The 20,817-nt window shown below is 33.5% G+C and overlaps 1 protein-coding gene across 1 annotated transcript in view; it reads right to left on the bottom strand.

Annotated features, from left to right (window-relative positions):
• The window catches only part of RIMS2 (regulating synaptic membrane exocytosis 2), a 579,688-nt gene that overhangs the window by 307,647 nt on the left and 251,224 nt on the right, over window positions 1–20,817 (bottom strand). Inside the window, exon 6 of the mRNA XM_011373284.2 lies at window positions 373–1,298. Coding sequence (XP_011371586.2) covers window positions 373–1,298 — 926 coding nt within the window. The remainder of the gene's footprint in view (window positions 1–372; window positions 1,299–20,817) is intronic.

Here is a 20,817-nt window from a genome sequence, read left to right as displayed (position 1 = left end):
GAATTTTTCAGCTGTTTTATAGTAAACATATCGTTACTTTTTAAAAAACGCAAAAAAATCTTATTTTTAAAACTATAGTTAATAGGTTTTTTAAATATGCCATCAAGTGGTGCAAGAAAATGTTTAGAAACAAAGCGAAAAACAATTTAAAAAATGAACAGACTTACAGAGGAAATTCACTTTTTATAACTTAAAATTTTCTTCACATAACCAACACCATTACAAGACTTTTAAAATAAAATAAATAGAAAAAATAGAAAAAAAAACTTCCAATATGTAACTTTTAAATGTTTACTCAGAAATACAATCTAAAAAGAAAACTCTTATCTAATCAATTACAGAGAATTGTGTGATTAAAATAGAGTAGCTTACCTTTTTCACTGACACTCTCACTTTCAATCTCAACATCCTCACAACTTGTATATTCAGGTGTGGAAGCCAATTCCTCCTCTGAACTGCTCAGTGAAACCTGGCGCATTTTACCACCTTTCTTTGACTTATGAGGCTTCGGTGGTGGAGGTCTCACTGACTCTGACTGGTCAGAACTGAGAGAATCATTCCTTAACATCGTTTCCATTTTTTCCCTTTTTGTTTTCCTCACAGCAGAGCTAGGATCTAAGTGGTGTTGTTTCCTTAGTGAGTCAGTACGTCTCATGTCTTGTCTATCAATGGGTATTGGACTCCTCCGGGGGGTGGGAGGACTATGGTTTGTGGTCCTTTGTGGATAAGAAGTTGGTCCCTGAGCCTCTCGAGTTCTTTCCATTGAATAAGATCGCTGATTTTCCATGGCAGCTCTACGTTCAGATATAGACCTTTGCCTGGATGGTCGTTCCATCCTTAGCATAGAAATCCTGGAATCATCCAGTTCGGCATTTGCCAAAGAAACATCACTATGCCTTCTTTCATGCCGTGCTCTGGACACTTCAGCATGAATACGCATTTGCTCTTCATATGGCTGTGGCTTTACTGGATAACGGGCCAAGTTCGGATCACTTCGATAACGTGACTGGTATTCCTCCTCTCTCCTTTGTCTTTCATATTCATCTCTACTCTCCACATCTTCATCATCTACAATATATTCCTTGGAATGCCTATGACTTCTCCTGTTGGAGTCCCTATAATTCATACGGTCAGATTCTTCATAAAACTGAGGTTCGCGCTGAGACCTCCTATCAGCATAATCTGATGGAGATCTAGGCATTGCACTATCTGAAGTAGCATACTGTGAATATTCCTCTCTTTCTTCTCTTTGGTCGTATCTTCTATTCTGATCTCTGGACACTGATGGACTTCTTTTCCTAAATAACCAAAGAAAAAGAATGATGAGAAGAGAAACATTTAAATAATTTTACATTTTATTAATTCACTATTGGGTAAACTCAAATAGTTCTTTTGTTCTTTTCTTTCAATTTCATTTTAAAGTTATGCCATGACTAAAGTTTTACTTATATTCATTTTATTCAGTTCAAATAGAAAATTTTAAAGGTATTTTTGATGTAGTTATTAAATGCCTGATACATTGTATATGAAATGTACTTATGCCCTAAATTAGATAACCATCATACTCTGTTGCTGCAAAATACTTTATTCTAATTTCCTTGCTTAGCTCAATACATTTCAGATATCTCCGAACTGTTACTCAGAAGCTTAAAAATATTCCACCTTCTATTCTCTCTATTCTTGACAGCTTAGTATGAAACTTACTTGAAAACATAATGAAGCCAAACTGACTTGGCTCAAGAATTGAATGCTTTCTGACTAAAACTAAGTGATGGCTCTTAAAAATCATTTTTCATTCATCCATCTATGTAGATCATTCCTAGTATTCCTAGTATCTAAATCTTCATCTTATCATTATATCTCTAACCCTTCTTTATTGCTTAACTTGAGATACGTAACTTAAATAAATACCAGCAATAATGATTTATGCATCATAAAATCTCTAGAAGTTAGAAAGGACTGCTGGTTCTTATTCCATCATCAAGGTTAAGGCAAATTTGATGACACTTCTCTGCACATCTGACACCTCATATTTCCTTACAATGTCAGAGGAAGATACTGTCTATTGTTCTCAACCTGTCCCTCTAACACTGGTACAGCCTGGCGGACCTCACAATTACACTTAGTATTAATACTCTTTGTCAACAAAATATTCACATTGCTTTCTTCTCTGGCACGAACTCAGATAATGTCAACCAATAGCCATAAGAAGCAATGGAACTGGAATCCTGGAGATGACAGAAAACGTTTAGAATAAATGTTATGAGGATTTTGTCAGAACATATGAACAGGAGATAATAAAATAGTGGAATCAGTTGAATTAAAAGAGGATCAACATTTGACAGCTCAGTTGTGAATTTCTTAGACAATATTTTTTTGGTTGCAAAAGCAAGAGTAGAGAAAGAATACGTGTGGAATGATGCTTTCCAGCAACATCATCACTGTCCTCTAAAGTCTCCTCTGTGTCCCCAAATCCCTTTTCACCCATATCTGTAATACAGTCTTCCAATGTAGGATTCATTAAGGAAAACAGAAATCACTCTAGATTTTCCAGGTAGGAAGGTTTTTAATTCAGGAATCGGAAGCTACACAACTGTTGAACAAGCTAGAGGAATAAAGGTCAGAGATGTTAATACTGCTGTTCTGCACCTGAAAAATAAAGGCAGGGGTTGTCATTAGTAAGTGGCTGTGAATCTCAGGAGTCTGGGAATTTGCCATCAATTATCTCAGCTGCCTACTGTTAGGGTGGTCAATTAATAGGAGTTTGTCCAGATCCACTAAGACTTTGACATTTGCCCACCTGCCTGCCAATAATTGCTGCTTGACAATAATGGCTTCTATGTCTCTTCCACCTTTCAGATCTCACAAATGCATCACCAGGTTTGACTCTAACCTGGAACCATAAAGGGAAAGTACTATAGTCAATACCCCCCTAAATGTTTTAAGATTAAGCAAGTGGATGTGATTTTTTTTTTTACATTTACATTCTTACATTTATACATAAATATAAAATATTTAAGGCTTAATTACAAAGCTTTTAGGTTACAAGTATTACATAAAACCAGACTCCTACAGTTTAAAATATACAATCAAAACAGACCATTCAAAATAATTTTTATGGTGTTAATCTACATAACAACCAAATATGTGTTTATGCATAATTCATTTTACTTTTTGTCATTATTTTTATAAAAAAATGACTAAAGAAAAAAACACAGCAATGGTAGCAATGTATCATGAAAAGAACACTAGAGTTGAGGAACATGGGTTTCTTAGTCCTGTTTTAGCCATTAACCAGTTATTTGAACCTATATAGCCATTTATGCTTTGACAGTCTGTGTTTTAAAGTGAGAGACATAGATTATAAATATCAACTCACATATAATTTTAACAAATATCTAATCAATAAGAACTAAATGCTACACACTATAATATAAGCTGGGAATAGAAAAATCAGTAAAAGACCCTTGATTTTAAGATGCTAAATTACTCTAAAATCCTCTTCCATTTCTTAGGGTCTATGATCTTCTAATATTCATACCACAACTTCGTCAAGTTAATATGCCAAAATGAAAGCTTAAAGCATAGCAAGAAATAATAAGGATATTCCAGTCATGGTGCCAATTTTGAACATGTTCACATTTATTTAACTGGCTACTTATATCTATTTACTTTACTGAAATACTGAGATAAGAGAGAATTTCTCCAAGGAACTCTAAAGAATCAGTTCCTTCTTAAAATGACCATCTAACCTCCATTAGATGCAGACTTTATGTTAGGAATTCAAATACATTTTGGTATGTTAAAAATGATATAATTTTTGCAATCTATGTTAATAAACATATTTATCTCTAAGAACATAAGGTATTCATAAACTTAATTTAATATCAAGAAATTGACACTCTTCCAAGAGTAAAATTTTAGTGTTTCTAAGATTTATATGGTACATAAGAAAATAATTTTTTAAATTTCATTTAGAGATTGTGTAATTTAATTCTAATTTCCATAAAATTCAACATAGGAAATTATATAGCTATACATGTATATGATTTTTGAAGACATAAAAATGGAAGTAAAATGTGATTTTTTAAATGAAAACAACATTACCACTTCACCATGGACTATTAAGATCAGTTCATCAGCTAAAGTTCACTTTTGTGCCTCTGTATTTCCTCAACATAACACTACTCGCCCTATTTACAATCACCTACTTAGTGTCCTGTACTATCCACCAGACTTTAAATTTCTTAACCGGAAAGGACTGTGTTTAACATACATTTGTAGCTCTATTATTCAGTCATTTATTAAACAAATATTTATTTCGGGCTTACTCTGTGCCAGGTATGATTCTAGTTGTTGGGAACACAACAGAAAAGACATATAGTGTCTCTTCTCTAAAGAAGCTTTCTTTCTAGTAGGGGAGACAATAAGCATATAAACAAATAAATTAAGGCTATTTCTTATAGTGACCAATACTATGAAAAAATTTGAAATAGTGAAAATTACAAATAGTGACGAAGGGAGCCTACTTTCTACATAAAAGGTATTTCTGAAAAGATACATTTGAACTAAGACTTGAATAGGTAATTACGCTGAGTATAGCCCATTTATATAAAATATACTTCATTGGAAATGTTTTGTGTTTCTCGTTAAGTTGCTATTATTTTCTTTTTTTAAATATTTTACTCCAAGCTGTCTTAGAAAATATAAATCTACTTAATTCTTAATTGTTATTTTATTAAATCAAGGATTTTCAAAGATAGTTGATCTCTAGAGCCCACCTGAAGGCAGCCCAATAAGCCTTTTTCACATACCCCTCCTTTTCAAAATATTTCATGTTCCCAAGCTAAGTAAATTCCAATTCCCCATTATACCTGCTCTCAGTTGAAAGTCAAAAGTGAAACGAGCAGATTATTAATACAAATTAATATCTAAAATGTGAAAAAACATGACCACACAAGAGAGTGAAGTAAAAAATTTCAGAAAATGTTAAGGAGGAAATTGGATATTTTGAAGGCAATTTAATATAATGGTGTCCCTATTCCTCACTGTACTTCCTCCCCTAGGTAATCTTATCCATTTCCATCCAGGAATATCTATAATATGTTAAATTTCATAAGGACTAGCAACCTGGATCTAAGGAGGCTGGCACATAACAGGTACTCAATAAACATCTGTTGAATTAAAGAATTGCTTAATTAATTCTCCCTTAAATGTTCTCTACTTTTTATGGCTTGTTTCTTTTTTCTGTACCGAATTAAACCCACTGATTTGCTAAAACAACCTTGTTCTTTTCTTTCCCCTACTGCTCCCATGGCAGCAACGGCAACTCAGGTGAAAGGAACTATTTTATAAGTTGTGTAATTTAGCTCTATTATATGTTAATTTGGCCTTTGTTGTTAGGCTTCAGAAACCATTTATTATTTATAAAATGACTTCTTCATCAAAATGTGTTTTGAGTATCAATCACCTCACAACTAAACATTTAGAATAAAACTTCTTTGTAAATCAGGGATTTCTAATATATTTAACATCACGTTGGGTATTATAGGACGGAAATAGAAAAACTATTTTTAAAGGGAATACTTTATTCCCTGAGAGACTAACGTGAATTTTTGAAAGTAAGAAAAGTATAAATAAAATGAATATAGTGAGTCTTTATAACACAAGGAATATTCTATTTTACTAATAAATAAAAATATTTACTTATAGAATTCAGTTCTAGAAGAAAGGCTATTAATAATTAGTCCTTAGCAAGCTATATAAGTGCTTTTTAAAAATCATACCTTCAATTAATTGAATTCAATATTAAATCCAGCAATCACTTTGTTCTAGAGATTATGAAATTTGCCTGAAGCATGTGAATCATACTGTAGATGCTGATTTGTGTTGGATTTAAGTAAAAATAGAACAGTGGTCATGATTTCTGAAATTGGGATAAATAGTGTCACTGTTACTTAACATGGAATTAAGTTTTTAAAAATAGACTGTAAGGTTATAGTACCTTACACTATCTTAAAGCCATGCTACAAGGCAAAATTTTATTCTAAGAATATTCTTACCAAACAATGAAGAATTTAATATCAGTTGCTCCAAATATTAAAATATTCTGTCAAAACAATTTTAACAACTATATTGTGAATTATTGCATTATATACTCTCCTTTGAATTAAAACTATTGTATTTCTTAGACATTATATTTTTTTTCAGAACCTGATTAAAATCCAAGTACTATATCTCTAATCTCCATCTTTGCTACCGGCCTTTATAAGCAAGCCTTAGCATTTATTAGTATTAGGTGGAAAACATTTTATAGGTGAAATAATACTATGATAATCTGTACACATCTCTAAACAATTATGAAGCATTTAACAGTATTTAACCCATAATTTATAATTCATAGAAAGGGAGCAATTCATCTAAGATGTTATAGTTCACTTAATCCTTCAAAGATCCTGAGACATTAAAAAGGAGAATCCAAAATTATGCCTTTCTTTAGAATAAAATGTTTGTAGTATTACACATTGCCTTAATTTTTACCTCTATACATTCATTCTATCAATCTCTATATCTGACTGATGATACAATATCAGTATGTAGTTATATTCACTTTATATTTATCTAATATCTGTTCATCTTCTCTTTACTGAAACCTAGACTGTTAAATTATTTTCTCTTTCATCATATTATAAGCATTTTAACTAGAACCAGTTTACAAAAAAATCGCATCTAGAAATATCTTATTTCTACTTTAATCAGTAGCATTTCTGTTCGTTACTTATAACTTTTTGTCACAGGGCTAACCAATCTATTTCTGAATATTCTACCTATGTATTCACATTTTATTGGGCATAACAGTTTGTGCAAGAAGCTCTACCAATAAGTTTCCTTAAAATTCCATGTCTAAAAATTATGCTGACTAATGGGGAAATTCCAAAATCAAAGATTCCTTCCCAATTTAAGTCACTTTCTCAATTTCTCAGAGGCAGTCTCAATTTATACTTTATGTTAATTTATCATATTTTCCAATAGTTTTTATTTTAATATTTACAACCTTTACTATTCCATGTGGTTTGTTATTATATCATTTATATATAGCAATTCCGAACTTACATACTATAAAATAATCAAATTTCTGAAAATATAATCCAATAAATATTTAAAAACATAAAGATAATAAAAGGTAAGATGGAAACTTAACTTTTAATATTTATACATTTATAATTCTTAAGACATATAGATTTTATGAACCATCATGACACTAAAAGTAGAGTGAAGAATTTAAACATTACTAATTTTTGTAAATTCAAATTTTATATTAGTACAGTTAAGTACTATCTATATGAAAATCTCTTGCTCATAATCTTTATTAGTAGAGATTATTAAATAATTGTCATTTTATAAGTAAAAGAATAGAAATGACATTTAAATAATCAATAATCTGAAAAAAGACCTCCATCTTTTTTAAAGCTTTATAAACTAAATGATGCCTCATTTGCTAAATAAACTAAATGATGCCTCATTAATTCAATTATACATGCTAACCATATCGTTTAAACATAACGTAATCAAATTCAGAAATTTGAAGCTGTTAAGGCACATTAAATCAAAGATTTAACAGAAGTATACGATCCTGTATATATGTTCCATTTCTATAATTTCTACAAAAAGCTTTTAACAAGTCAAATCATTTATATTCATTAAAAATCATAAAACAGATCAATCTTTTTTACATATCACAATATTTAACATATTATTATAGTTTTACCTTTTGCTCAACCAATGCACATCTGTCGAGCATGAAGCATCATGTTGACAAAAATACATTAACACAGAGCCAGGCAGTGCTTTCATTTAATCCTTCTAGCTCTAGCAAAATCACAGGAATCATCCTTAATCAGATGATTTGAAAGTCTCTGCTTGCTCACAATTATTGTATTTCAAAAGTCAATTACTAGAAAGTTACACATAAAACAACACTTATTCACAGGTGCAGTCATAAAATGCTCTAGTGATGGGCCTGTTAAGGTTACTCTTTAATGTTGTTACTATGTGGCTGTATATAGCTCCAGGTCAAGTAAGAATGTACCCTGTAAGGAGGATTATGGTATTTAGCTGATTAGTGCCTCACAATACTGAACACCAAATGCCTCCTACATCTAAGGTATTCCTGGGCATCACATTTAAAATGAAAAGATTCAGAAATGTGTAAACCATGTTCTTCTATATGAATTATGCTATTTTTAAAATAACAAAATTCATTGTGTTTCTTATTGATAATCCTACGGCTCTGCTTTCACTATAAAATGTATAGTGACAATAAAAGTTGGTAATGGTTTAATAGGTTTACTCTACAATTTCTTCTCAATTATTCAATAACAAATTTCTTAATCTTTACAAAAAAAATACTTCCCCAAGAAGGTAATGGAATAGGAAATAGCAGTTTCTGTGAAAATTTAATTAAAAAAAAAAAATGTGTTCCGTGAACTGGGTGTTTGGTTAGACAATGTTTAAATCAAGCTTTTCTCACTTTCTCACTTAACCTCTAGGTGCCTCTATTTAGTCATTCATAAAAATTAAAAATAGAAAAGAAGATTCTCTTGCACTAAAAGTCAATTATCTAGATGTTACAATTACACTTTTGAGAATTATATTTAAGGCATTCCAAATAAACTTAAATAAAACTGAGAAAAGGCCAGTGTTGAAGAGTAGAGAGAAACGCAGAAGTACTGCATTGTTTTCTGGTCTCCCAAATTTCAAGTTTAAATGAGGGTCTAGGGATAATGTGGTAGCACTATTTAACTATCTGAGCAGTATTCATCTACAGGATTCTGTCCTAGAATTAACTATAGATCTTGGAGAGACTGTGGGAGGCATAGGGAAAAATAAGTCTTTTTCCCCTCCAAGATTCCTAAGAAACGCTTGTAGATTCTTCAAACAAAAATGCAATATAAATTCAAAATAATTCATCTTCATAGAAAGGCTAACCAATAATAAAATCCATCCATTTAGACCCCATGGTTCATATCAAACTGAAAAAGGAATTCCACAGAATATTCTGATTCTTCCAAGTTGATAGTCCAGATTTCAAAAATAACATTACAGCTGATGCTTCAAAAGCTAAATTTTTTTACTTTCCCTTCCACTCACTTTTACTACCTCAGTGAGTTCTCTTGGCAGTGTTATCCCAACAGTAATGCACACTCTGCTGCCAATTATCTCCTCTACCATTAATCTTGTTTCTAGCTCCTCTTTTAAGTCCACACAGACTCATCGTATTACTTCTTATACCACTACTGCTTTCCCTCTACTCTCTAATGATATTTCTAGGTCTCTAATTTTCTCCTCCCTACGCTTCAGAGAGTTATATCATACTTTTAGGACTATTTTCCCCATTTATAACTCAACTTTTACATTTAAAAAAGGTTCCCTGGGTAAGTACTTCCCATTCATTCAAATTTATGGGGACCCAATTTGGGCTTTAAAAAGTTTTCATGAGAATAATTATATCTTTAGTATCCATTGACTTCTTCAGAAGTACAAAATAAAAAGTCTATGAATCAGATACTAGTTTTAATTAATTTTCATTGTATTTACACCAATATTTTCAATTTACAGTTGAAAGATACTTTGTATATTCAAATCTCTAAAAACCAATGCACAAATGATACTATAGAAATCCAGACTAGGAGCCATTCTATACTAGGAGATAATTTAAACCTGTAGTGATTTTATTTCCCTTGTGACTATGGCAGGCAGCCTTAGAAACAATCCTACAATAAAAAAGATTAACTAAAAATAATACAAAGAAGATAGAAGAAATAGAAGAGGAAAAAAAAAGTATAAATAAATATAATCAACAACTACTTTCCATAATCATCAGTAAAAGCCTCCAGAAAGTTATTTTATTTCATTCTTCCTTGTCACCTTTATATTTTTTTAATATTAGTTCTTTTATTAAATTCCGATTATCGCTTTAATACACTTATTCCATTATTTCTTCCTTTTTTTATTCCTAAGAGACCAAGATTTTTTATTAGGGGTTAAAACCACAGTTATTCAGAGAAGAGAAACCCCTTCTCATAAAAGGAAACAAACACAGCTAGAGGTATATACCAAAGAAGAAAGGTGCTTCTTACCTGCACAGCAAACATTTATAATTAATTTTCATCTTAAGTGTTTATTTCCTTATTGGGAAAAATAATCATATAGTCTTTTACAATATGGGAAATACACATAAGTGGGTTTAAGTAGAAGCAGTATTTTCCATCTCAGTTAATAGCAATTCTTTCCCTCTACTTGCTTCTCCAATCCATAAAGAAATTCTGTTGGATCTACCATCAGATTATATCTAGAATCCAAACACTTCTACACCTTGACTAGTACAAGCCTGGTGAAGTCACCATCGTTTTTTGTGTGAATATCTGCAAAAACTTCCTAACTTGTCTCTCTGCTTCTACTCTGTCATACTCCTCTGACTCAGTCTCAACATAGCAACAAGAATTGAAGTCAGATCAAATCATTAACATGATTGAAACCCTTCAGTAACTCCCCATTTTGCTTACAAGGCCTATGGGATCTGGCACCCATTACTCTCTAGTCTTCTTTTCTACCACTTGCCCCTGGCTCACTCAGACCCAGCCAGGCTGGCTTCCCTGCCTTCTCTTATTTTAGGGCCACTGCTCTGGCAGCTCCCTCTGCCTGGAATGCTGTTCCCCCAGGTTGCAGTAGAGATGCCTTCTGGTCTTCTAGTCAGTAGAGACCTTCTTCGAGTCTTCCTTTAAATATCACTTTCTCAAGAAGGCCCACTCTGAACACCATATAAAATATTTCAATCTCCACCTCCACTTCCTGCACTCCCAATCCCAATCCCCTAACCTACTTTACTTTATCTTTTTCATAACATTTATTACCTTCTGGTTATGGTATGGATTGTCTTTGTTGTGACAAGATTTTTTTACACTATGTTAAAAATAAATTTCATTTGCCCAATTAGATAGCATATCTATGATATAAACTTAATAGTATTAGCCAAAACTCACACTAATTTTCCTTATTTGTATTTCACCTTGAAAAATAAACTCACAAATTACCCAAAATACTACTCCTAAATAAAGAAGTAAAAGACATGCCTTCAATGTATGAGTCTTGAGAATGTCAATCTCTTCACTCAACCAACTACTAGATATCTTTTTTGTGCTGTTTTGTTGATTTGTAAGAATGACTGAGAATTTACGTGGTTGTTTTTCAGAGACGTTGAGAAAACTACATTGCTTGAGATAGAGAGAGATGAGGAGTTAAAGAAAAGCTGTTTCTTAGTAACAGAACAGAAAGAATCTTTAAAAAATAGAGCTACAGCTCTGTCGATTAGCCTGACACTAATCTGCATGAGAATACAACTCATTCGAATGATTTTAGAAAGTGACAGGTACAAAGAAAGTACTTACTAAACAAGATTTTTCTTGGAGGAGAATTTATAATAACAAATGAATACAATACTATTTGGAGCAACTTCCATGACAGAACAAAAAGAAAATATGTTTCATTTAGTACTTGGAGTCTTCATTATCCCAGTATTTGTGGTAATAAAATTTTTTCTACATAATTCTTGTATATTTAGTCAATAAATACACACATAGCATGTTACATATCTTGATATAAAGCCAAAGGAACTGATATAAGTATTTCTATATGATTTGCAAATCTGATTTGACTCAATTAGATCAATTAAAGGAACCTAATTTATCTTCGAGTTAAAGGAATATTCTTTCTCAAACAGAGAAAACAGCACCTAACATCTGCATGCCAGCAGGATGGTGTTCCTTAGTTCTCTATACCAATATTGCATTGTTTCAAATTAGGCATCATTCAGCCCCACCGTTTACATATGCAGTGTATTCTCTTCAAGATAGATAGACACTTGTGATTCCTTAATTCTTTAAGATCAGTAAAATACTATAAAGTGGACTTGTTAGCAGATTCTCTTCAAAAGTGGTATGTATACAATTATATCTTAGGTTCCCATTGCTTTCACTCCACTCCCAGTCTAAGAAAGCCTGTCCAAAATGCGTATATCTACATCACAAAAGCATTAAAGCGTAATTAGAAATTTTCAAGAAGGCGTACTGAAGAAGATAGCATTATACCCCAGAGAGCAAAACTTCCATAAAACACCCTCTTTTAAATAATTACCCTTTTTCCCTGAAGTGATTCTTCCTCTAATAAAGCTCTTTTAGCCTCTTACCAGCTTGACCCAATACTCCTCTACAAAATCCTCTGTCAGTGATGTATTACAGGCAGGAAAAAAAAGAAAACTGTGATGCTTCCTGAAGGCAGGCCCCAAAAAAGTAGAGGTGGAATGTGATGGAAGACACTGATGGGGCCGAACTTTGTGAAATAAGGTCATTAAATTTCATCGAGTGCTTTTGTTTGGTTTGATAATATTTAAAATATGCTGTTCTCTTTTAAATACCACATTTAAAGGAGGGATATCCATGAAGAAGCATGTCTGAGACAATGAGGATGATGAGACACCCAGATTAGAAACTAGAGTTAAGACTTTCATATGAATGTAGACATGCTTTTCATATAAATTCTCCCAAGATAAATTATTCTTTTTTTACCACTTTTATAGCAAAGTTTCTTTAGCAGTCTTCAAACAACTGACAGAAAATAATATCACATTGTGAAGGTACTTGCTTAACCTTTAATTTATGCCTATTCTCTAAAAATGTGTTAGGTAACAGGCTAAAAATAGGTGAATTTTTACATTACTTAAAGCCTTCTGAATGAAGATAATAGAAAATGTACTCTGGAAACAACCCTAATGAATATGTTGTTTGGCTCGATATCATATATTTTCTTTCTTTTTTTGGAAGAGAAAGAATGTCTTCTCAGCCTCAGCTTTGTGGTTTGGATGGAACTGGCTTCACTTGCCCTAGAGGTGAGTCATGACTAGCAGAGTACCATCCCTGCATAAGACTACCACAATGACCAAGGCTGGTCCAATTACAGTGACCCTTAAGGACATCTGTCTGAGAGTGCTGAGACACAGATTTCCTGTTTTATAACAGGATTCACATAACTCGCAGAGCTACTTGAAGTCAATTTAGGGTCACGAATTGGAGGGGTATTTCCAAAACGGAGTCAATATCCACTTAGTGTCATTAAAAATAGAAAGAAATTAGGTCCTAAGTCACATTATATGAAATTCAGGATCAATTCTTACCTGAAGCAACATGTACATCTGGAGTTTTCAACCAGGTAAATCAATAAATTCCCCCTTATTTTTTAAAGCAATCTCAGTTGGGTTTTCTATTACTTGCACCTGAAATCTTCTTGGCTAACAGAATCCATGATACAGACTCTAAAGTCTGTATGTTACTTTCTCATCAGTTGTCATGATGTTTATGAACTCAATTTTATGGAAATTGGTATTTTCCTGGTGAAAAGAAAGAACTCTGGGACCTTTATATATCCTGTAGTCACGTGGTTTCTTTAAAGTATTTCCTATTTCTAATTTTACACTAAAAAAGTAATTTAATGAGATCAAAATATTTTCTGAGATCAAAAATATCACAATATTGCATGTTTAAAATTACATTTCATCCAATTATGACTTGTTCTAGTTAAGGCTAGAAAATAATAAAAAACAAATCACACTCAACATGTCTCAAGCAACAGCCACAAGCTGCTTTATTTTTTTTTAAGTAATTCACATTAAACTATCACCCACCCAACTTCTAAGCTAATTTGGAAATCGGCAAAAGAGTAGATGGCACATAGAATACTATCTCTTTTGTTGATAAAACTGTAAGTGGAGAATTGGCCTGTATCTACGTAAAAGTGAGCTTCCTGATACCAAGCCTCACCATCAGATAAACACTCCTATCCAAGCACGGATAACACTGGCCTGAGACTATTTATTTTATAGCCTGTCCCTGTAAAACTTGAGGCAGGAACAGGAGAGAATTCACGCTCTCTGTGAACAGCTTGTTCCCAAGAGAAAGAGGAAAGGAAAACAAAGTGCTACTTATGTTCGTTCCTTGTCCCGAACGGTGGAGTGGACCTGAGAGTTCAGGGAAGCGGGGATATTATTTTAGTGCCGCTCTTACCACGTGGAAGGAAACACAGGAGTAAGGCAGGAGGGGATCCCACTGAACCCTAGAACATTTACGTCTGGAATGGTGTTAGGTTGAAGCAGCCTAGAAAAAGTGCAGTGGTTAGCCAAATGGCTACCACTATTCATCCAGATACTTCATCACATCCTTAATATAGACCATGACATTTAGCAGGAGCTCAGTCAGAGAAAGAAAGAGAGTAAAGGAGGAAAAAAGAATTCTCTCTCAATCGTTGACTATAGTTAATGTTACTTTTCAAAACAACTAACAATTGGAAAACAAACTCAAGTTTTAATTTAATGATATCTGAAAGTCTCTGCAATTCTTTAAAAATGGCATTCCACCCCAACCTACAATCTTATTAGAGTTGCATGTTGTGACAGATTTAGGTGTATTTAGAAAATCAGAACATGTTAGAGCTTAAAAAAAAAATACTTGGTACATACAATTTCCTAAGATCCAATGGTTAGTGTAATGACAGATGGAAACAGAGTGTCAAACTGCATTTAAAGTTCCCCAGATTCTCTATATAGAAAACTGTAAAGACTCCACAAGAACACTGCTAGAAACAACAAGCAAATACAGTAAAGTTTCCGGATATAAAATCAAAGTTCAAAAGTCCATAGCGTTCCTATACTCTAATACTGAAGTGTCAGAAAAAGAAGTGGAAAAAATAATTCCTTTTGCAACAAAAAGAATAAAATACCTAGGAATAAATTTAACAAAACATGTGAAGGGCCTATATAATGAAAACTACAAGACCCTATTAAAAGAAATCAAAGAAGATACAAAGAAATGGAAAGATATTCTGTGTTCCTTCGTGGATTGGAAGAATCAACGTAGTTAAAATGGTTGTATTATCTGAAGCAGTATATAGATTTAATGCAATCCCCATTAAAATCCCATCGGTAATTTTTAAAGAAATAGAACAAAAAAATCATCAGATTTGTATGGAAGCACAAAAGACCCCGAATTGCCAAAGCCATCCTGAGAAAAAAGAATGAGGCTGGAGGCATCACTCTGCCTGACTTCAAAGTATACTACAAAGCGACAGTAATCAAAACGGCATGGTATTTGGCAGCAAAATAGACACATGGACCAGTGGAACAGAATCGAGAGTCCAGAAGTAAACCCATATTTATATGGGCAAATGATTTTTGACAAAAAAGCCAAAAAAACATGCAGTGGAAAAAGGAAAGCTTCTTCAATAAATAGTATTGGGAAAACTGGAAAGCCACCTGCAAAAGAATGAAACTAGACTGTTGTCTATCACCACATACCAAAATTAACTCAAAATGGATTAAAGACCTCAATATAAGACCCGAAACAATAAAATGCATAGAAGAAAACATAGGAACTAAAGTCAAGGACCTTGAACTTAAAGAGGATTTTATGAATTCGATCTCAAAGGCAAGGGAAGTAAAAGCAAAAATAAATAAATGAGACTACATCAAACTAAAAGGCTTCTGCTCAGCAAAAGAAACCACCAACAAGGTAAAGAGACAACCATTCGAATGGGAAAATATATTTGCAAGCAACACCTCTGATAAGGGTCTAATATCCAAAATATACAAAGAACTCATGCGACTCAATAACAACAAAAAAACAAACGATCCAATCAAAAAATGGGCAGAGGACCTGAAAAGAGACTTTTCCCTAGAGGACATACAAATGGCCAACAAATATATGAAAAGATGCTCAATATCACTAGCTATTAGGGAAATGCAAATCAAAACCACGATGGGATGCCATCTCACACTTGTTAGAATAGCTATAATCAACAGGACAAGTAATAACAAATGTTGGAGAGGATGCAGAGAAAAAGGAACCCTCATACACTGCTAGTGGGACTGCAAATTGGTACAGCCACTATGGAAAACAGTATGGAAGTTCCTCAAAAAACTAAGAATTGTTCTACCATATGATCCAGCAATCCCTCTACAGGGTATTTACCCCCAAAGACTTGAAAACCCATATCCAAAAAGATATCTGCACACCGATGCTCATAGCAGCATTATTCACAGTGGCCAGAACATGGAAGCAATCGAAGTGTCCTACGACAGATGATTGGCCAAAGAAGCTGTGGTACATATATACAATGGAATATTACTCAGCCATAAGAAGAGATGAAATACTGCCATTTGCGACAACATGGATGGACCTCGAGATAATCATGCTAAGCAAAATAAGCCAGACTGAAAAAGATGAAAATCGTGTGATATCACTTATATGTGGGATACAAACCTAAAAGCAACAAATGAACAGGACAAACAAACAGAGACTCATGGACATGGACTATAGACTAGTGGTTACCAAAGGATAGGGGGTGGGGGAGGAGGGGGGAGGTAGATGGGATAAAGGGGGTCAAATATAGAGAGGTAGGAGGAGGGTGAAGTGGGTTAATGGGATTAAATATATGGTAGCTGAAGGAAACTGGACTTTGGGTGGTAAACACACAATAGAATATATAGATGTCAAATTATAATGTACACCTGAAAATTATATAATTGTATTAACCAATGTTACCCCAATAAACTTAATTAAAGACAAGATAAAAAGAAAAAAGAAAAAAAGGAAAAAAAAAATACTTCAAAGCAATTTCAATAAATCAGATTTCAGGAAACTACTAAAAAAAATAAAAATTAAAATTAAAATTAAAATTAAAAAAATAAAGTTCCCCAGTGAGTCACATAGAGAAAAACGGAAAGTAGTTACCACTAGATGTCATTAGATTATATAACTGAATCTATACTTTGAAGTATCCACAATAAAAAAACTAACCTCATTTTTTTCATTATTCTAGATTTTTACGTTAAGCAAAATCCTTTTTTATATTATTTCATTTATTGGAATTATTTTTATCATACTCTTTTACACAAAGAATTTGAAATGGCACAAAAAATAATATACAGAAAACAAGTAGGAACAGAAAATCAGAATCAAACTCAGAAGGGGCAGAAACCAGAAATGAAAGTTGGGTGAAGATTTAGAAAAGGTTCGTGTACCATACTAACCATTTTGGACATCTACCCTGTAAATAAACGCGGGGGGTGGGGGAGAGGTCATCAGATGTTTTGTGTGGATTCATGCAATAGTCTGCTGGTTAAACCAAAAGACAGGAGCTAGTCTAGTAGTAGGAAAATCAAATGGATTATTCCAATGATGCCGGTAAAAAATTATGAGATCTTAAGGCAGTGGAAGAAAATGAAACAGAATATATTTAAGAGGTTGAATCTGTGAAACTTTGTGACAGTTTAGATGGAGGAAGTAAGGAAAAAAAGAAAAACAAAAGTTGGTTATGATTTTCTTCTTGAGGGACTAAATTTACAAAATTTAGAATAGTAGAAAGGAAAAGGTTTATAGGAAAATATATGTTGTGTTGTCCAATATTTCATAAATGACACCGAACAATGAAAATCTGGCAGTGTTCCTCCATAGCTGAACAAAAGAGAAGATATCCTGACTAGTCTTCATGAGAATCTTTGTCTACTTAGTAGATTTCTTTAGTGGATATGAGTGCTTAATAAATTATGCCATAAATTAATGTATGTGATGAAAAGTATTATAAATTATTGCTCATTATTATTATTATTATTATGGTGGTGGTGGTGGTGGTGGTAGTCATGGTGCTGGTTTAGCTGAACTGAGCACTTACCAGGTACTGTTCTGGACATTTTACGTGTATCCACTCATTCCTCTTTCAAAATAATCTTATAAAGAATATATTCTTATTATCATCCCCATTTGTCAGATGTGCAAACTGAATGCAAAGTAATCTCCCTGGCTACAATTACACAGCTGGTAAATGACAGAGGAGAAATTTAAATCTACTAAGAAAAATTTAAAGCTACTGGTATGCACTTGGTAAATGTAAACAATTTCACAGACTATCGATTCCATCGTCAAGTATGGACAGAGATAAAAGGAAAGACACTATGCAACCAAAATGACCAAACATTCCCCTTCCCTATCTGCAAAAGTGACTACTGCTGCTTCTTTAGTAACTACTCTAACAATCTTCTGTTCTTCCTACCTCCTAGAGAAATGATAAGATCCTCAAACTGCCCCTCCTTTCTAACAGCATCCAACTCGACAGACTGCCATTTCTTTGAATCCTCCCCCAAATTACTTAATACCAGCCCAAGTCATATAACAAATTTCCCTTAATCCCTTGTGGTTGAGATGCCCCTCCTCATTTTCACAAGGTATGAAACCTCCTTTGCTGTAGCAAATAATAAAATCCAATTTTGTTTGACTAGAGATGTGTTCCTGGTTGTCTTTGGCCAGAGGACATCAACGCTAGCTCTTCAGGCTCCAAGGCTTGTGCTCTTTAACACTATGCTATACGTGGACACTCCTCATACATGACAGGTACATGATATCAGAGAAACTGAATTCTAGAGCCAACTAAACAACTGGGAAAACTAGCAAACAAACAAAAAACACTAAAAAATAATGGATTTGGTTTTTAAAAAGTAAGGATTTACAGTTAAATTCTTAACCTGGATGCCTAATTAATACTGATAATGCATGGGTGGGATGTTATATAAGTTCATGTGGTTTGTTTTTTTATGTCCTATTCCACAATAGAACTGTACTACATTCATAGCTGCTTATAAAGAATGAAAATCTAATCACCACTTTAACAAAATAATAGGCAGAGTAAGTTTTAAACCTAGCTCTGTGATTAGGAGTTGTGTGACTTGTTTCCTGACCTATTAACGGGAATAAGAGATATAATAAAAATTAAATGAGATAATCTATGTTCACTGCTTGACACAGTGCCTGGCACACAGTAAGTGCTCAATGATGAAAGGCATTATTTTGAATATTTTTGCTTAGTGGGAATGCAGAGGCCACAGAGTGTAAAAAACAAATTTTCTTTACTTGAATCTAGAAGAAATGTTGAATTAAAATTTTTTTCAAGCATATTTTCTCATGTCTTTTTCTTTATCATTAGTTTACTCCTAGTGAGCCATTTCTCTAAGTCCCCAAACACCTAACGAAAACAGCGGCCATTAACATGTATTGAATACTTACTATCTGCTAGATACTATACTATCTGGTTTACCTCTCACAAACAACTCTATGAAGAAGGATCTATTATAATTCCCTTTGCACAAATAAGGAAGGTAAAACTTAGAGAGCTTAAGTAAAACAATTAAGGAATCACAGAGCCTGAATTTGAGCCCAGTTTCTTTTACTCCAAAACTTGTCCTCTTAAAATCACCACACTTTTATGTGTGTAGTTCAGTGAGTTGTCTCAGCTCACCAGGGAATAAATATGAAAGAATTATTATTTTTTCCCAATGAGTGCACTCAACTACATTCTGTTGAATCTACCTTTCCCATTCCATGACATCTAGAATAGCCCATATATAGCCACGTTCAATGATGTCAACTTGACCTAAAGGAAATTCATTGTGGTAGATATTGCCCGAGTCCTCCCGTTCTGGGCACACAGGAGACTACACTTCTCAACCCTCTTCTAGTTGGGAGAGGTTAAGAGGTTGATTCCATATAATAAACTCTAAAGGAAATTGTATCATTTCTGGGCAGAGGTGGTAAAGAGCCCACGTCCAAGTCTGCAGTCTCTCCTTTTCTGCCCACATGTACTAGATAGCACGGTTGCAAGATGAGAGTTGGCAATTGCTCTGGAGAGTCAGTCACCCTTACCCACAGTACCACACTTTACCACACTATACAAAATCAAGAGGTAAACTCTTTTTGTTAAAGTTTTGTATGTTAAGCATTGAGACTTTAGAGTTGCTTGTTATTGCTACATCACCTTGCCAATCATGAACAATATACTTAACACATTCCTTTCCACCCCACAAATGGAAGAGTAGGCTGCTCTCTGCACACATCCCCTACTACCACTCTTTCCACTTATCTTTTCCTCTGTTGAAATAGACACAGAGATAGATAAATCAATAACTCTACTACCTAAATAGATGGCTAACCAGGGAACAGAATGATGTTATCCCCTTCCTGTCACAAACTCTAATCACTACAAGTAACTCAAGATTCCCTTCACTTGGTTTTTTAGGAGAGGGATAGTATATTCTTTCCCAAAGTGGTAGAAAAAGGAGGAGGCCACTGTACTATTCATTAGGCTCCAGATTCATTATTCACTACTGCTCCTTTCTTCCTTCCCCCTCTCTTCAGCCATCTTTTATATTACGAAAAGCGAAGCTTCCACTGAGGGTGATGGCTGAAGGTAGCTGCCAATTTATCTCCTTTTAATAAACTCCAGAAGAAGGATCCCAATTATTGGCAGGACTTTTGTTTAATGATGGTATACTTAATGCTTTTTTTCACACTAGGCTCCAGCCTCTAATTCCAAAGCAACAGGAAAAGACCCACTCTACATCCTATTACAGTTATTTAGAGTCTCATGTTATCCCAAGCTATCATTTGTAGTACTTATTTAAGCCACAATTACCTATGTTACAAAGAACCACTCAGATTGAACTCATTTATACAAGTGTATGAATGACAAGAATACCATTTAGAGGGCTTCTGTTTTCCCTTCTTTGTAAAAGGCAAAATTCAGACTAGAAAAAAAGATTCCCTCTAATTTTATCCTACTATGATCTTATAATACTGTATACTATGTTGTTGTAAATTATGATCCCATAACACTACATACGTTGTTGTAGAATTTTTATTACACTACCCAACTAGGAGAAATAAA

The sequence above is a fragment of the Pteropus vampyrus genome, unplaced genomic scaffold (assembly GCF_000151845.1).
Source record: "Pteropus vampyrus isolate Shadow unplaced genomic scaffold, Pvam_2.0 Scaffold222, whole genome shotgun sequence".
NCBI lineage: Eukaryota > Metazoa > Chordata > Mammalia > Chiroptera > Pteropodidae > Pteropus > Pteropus vampyrus.
Note: the sequence above shows the minus strand (reverse complement) of the source record. Positions and strands in the feature narration are given on the sequence as shown.